General features: G+C 55.2%; 1 protein-coding gene across 1 annotated transcript in view; it reads right to left on the bottom strand.

Moving 5' to 3' along the window:
* ntn4 (netrin 4) overlaps nucleotides 1-2,500 on the bottom strand; it is a 22,033-nt gene that overhangs the window by 16,229 nt on the left and 3,304 nt on the right. Inside the window, exon 2 of the mRNA XM_056588612.1 lies at nucleotides 1,260-1,544. Within this exon, the coding sequence (XP_056444587.1) occupies nucleotides 1,260-1,544 (285 nt within the window). The remainder of the gene's footprint in view (nucleotides 1-1,259; nucleotides 1,545-2,500) is intronic.

Genomic DNA, 2,500 nt, shown 5'->3' with positions numbered 1-2,500 from the left:
GCACGCACGCACGCACGCACACACCCACAGACAGACAGACAGACAGACAGACAGACAGACAGACAGACAGACAGACAGACAGACAGACAGACAGACAGACAGACAGACAGACAGACAGACAGACAGACAGACAGACAGACAGACAGACAGACAGACAGACAGACAGACACACACACACACCTGTGGGAGACAACAGCTGAAGTTTCCTTTGACCCATGGACAACAGAGTTGTTATCTGTGTAAAGTCTTTGTGTCTCTGGGGCAGAAGGAAACCCTTTATAGACGCTCACTTTCCCCTAACTGCCCGCCGCCATGTCAAGACTCCTGCATGGAACAGCCCCACTCGCTGAGGCAGGGAGGAAGGGGGAGGAAGGGGGAGGCGGGGGGAGGACAGGCTTCAAAGGCGTTGAACGGAACTGTTTTTGGACGCTCTGACGGTATGCTCCGAGGAGGCGGGCGGTTGGCAGAGCATCTTAGAAGAATGACTAATAATCATAATAATAATCATAGAGAGAAGGGACACAATCGCCGTTGCCTTTTCATGCCTCTTATCATCTCACACACACGTGCATGTGTTTGTTGACACCGTTACTAGACAAACTGTTTTGTGGGAAGAGACAAAGCCAGAAACAACGGAGAGGGGAGAGAGAGAGAGAGAGAGAGAGAGAGAGAGAGAGAGAGAGAGAGAGAGAGAGAGAGAACAAGAGAGGGAGATCGAGAGACAGAGAGGTGATGCCAGGATACAAAGACAGCCTTGAACACACGGCCACTCATACTGACAACACACTGATGAGAAGGACCTTGTAGTAACTATGATGAACAAGAGGACGATATCAACAGACGTGATACGGTCAGCTTGTGGCTTCCAAGATCACTGCAAAGCAGACAAAAACAATGATTAAAAAAACTAAACTTCTTGGGAGACGTTTCAAAATAAAGTGGCCGTATGGCACCGGAACACACATTTAACTCTGTACAATCGACACAGACCCGTAAATCCTCATGAAAAGGGGCGAAACCCTTGAGTTCCAACCTGGGTTATAGTTTGGGTCAGAGGAGCAAAGCAAACCATCTGTCTAGACGGACAGATCGACGCAAAGACAGACACACAGGCGGGCGGACAGACAGACAGACAGACAGACAGACAGACAGACAGACAGACACAGAGACGGACAGCCCGACGCAAAGACAGACACACAGGCGGGCAGACAGACAGACAGACAGACACCAACGCCCCGCCCCCCCCCCTCCCTTCTCACCACGTGATTGGTCCGGTCTCGGACGGGGCGGTAGCCGGGGGCGGGCTCACAGGTCTCGGCGTGGCCGTTGCACAGGCAGCTGCCCTTGACGATGAGGTCGTAGATGGCGAAGTGGCGGGTGGGGGGCGGGGCCTCGCCGGCGGCGGGGGCGGGGCTCTTGACCTGGCAGGGGCAGGTCTGGTGCCGCAGCAGGCGCACGCGGAGGTTGGTGACGGCGAGCGACTCGCGCGCCTCAGCGCCAAACGGGTCCAGAGCCCTCCAGGGCGACAGCGCGCGGTAGATCACCTGCGGATTTAAAGAGACGGCGTCCAATTATGTGATTGGTTTAATGTAATCAGGGGTGAGGTATCACACCACCAGGGGGGAGTGTGATCAGCCGTCAAAAGCCGTTTTGAAAATCGGCCTCTTCTGACATCACGAGTGGGCGTGTCCACCTAGACGTGTGCTGATCCCACTCACACCTGGCAGGTATAATCTGTCCCCTTCAATGCTCAACAAACCCCCAGTGCACGCAGTCACGACGAATATCTGAAAAAAAGGCTAGCATAAAATGTACATTCAGGGCGTTTAGCTTCTGTCCAAAGCGACAACCGTTCACGCACACATTCACACACCGACGGCGGAGTCATCCCACAGGGGGACAGCCCCCCCCCCCCCCCCCCCCAAACACTCTTGCTCTGTCGCCGCGGTGACCATCGCTACTGGCAACCGGGCGTACACCACTGGAGCTGTTGGCGGGACTGGAAGAGAGAGAGAGCTCCAACTCGCGCTGCGCGGGCCGTGTGTTTTGACAACAGTGTGTCTTTTGGCCAAGATACACACGATGGACACGATTGAAAAGGCAGTATGTGTCCGTAAGTGACTTGGCAGTGATATTATAGGGTGAGTGGTGTGTGTGTGTGTGTGTGTGTGTGTGTGTGTGTGTGTGTGTGTGTGTGTGTGTGTGTGTGTGTGTGTGTGTGTGTGTGTGTGTGTGTGTGTGTGTGTGTGTGTGTGTGTGTGTGTGTGTGTGTGTGTGTCCTCGACCGGGCCCTAGCCCCCGTGCTGCTCCCTCATTGGCTAGATGACTGGCCGCGAGTGAGGGAGGGAGGAGCCATATTAATGTCCCCGTTGTTGCGAGAGGTCACGGGGTCACGGCATTGTCGTCGGCAATTAAGGAGACACGACAAATAGGGATGGATGGGGGGGGTGGATGGATAGGGGGGGAGGGAGGGGGGGCTGGGGGAGGGGGGGGGGATGGA

The sequence above is a fragment of the Gadus chalcogrammus genome, chromosome 4 (genome assembly GCF_026213295.1).
Source record: "Gadus chalcogrammus isolate NIFS_2021 chromosome 4, NIFS_Gcha_1.0, whole genome shotgun sequence".
NCBI lineage: Eukaryota > Metazoa > Chordata > Actinopteri > Gadiformes > Gadidae > Gadus > Gadus chalcogrammus.
Note: the sequence above shows the minus strand (reverse complement) of the source record. Positions and strands in the feature narration are given on the sequence as shown.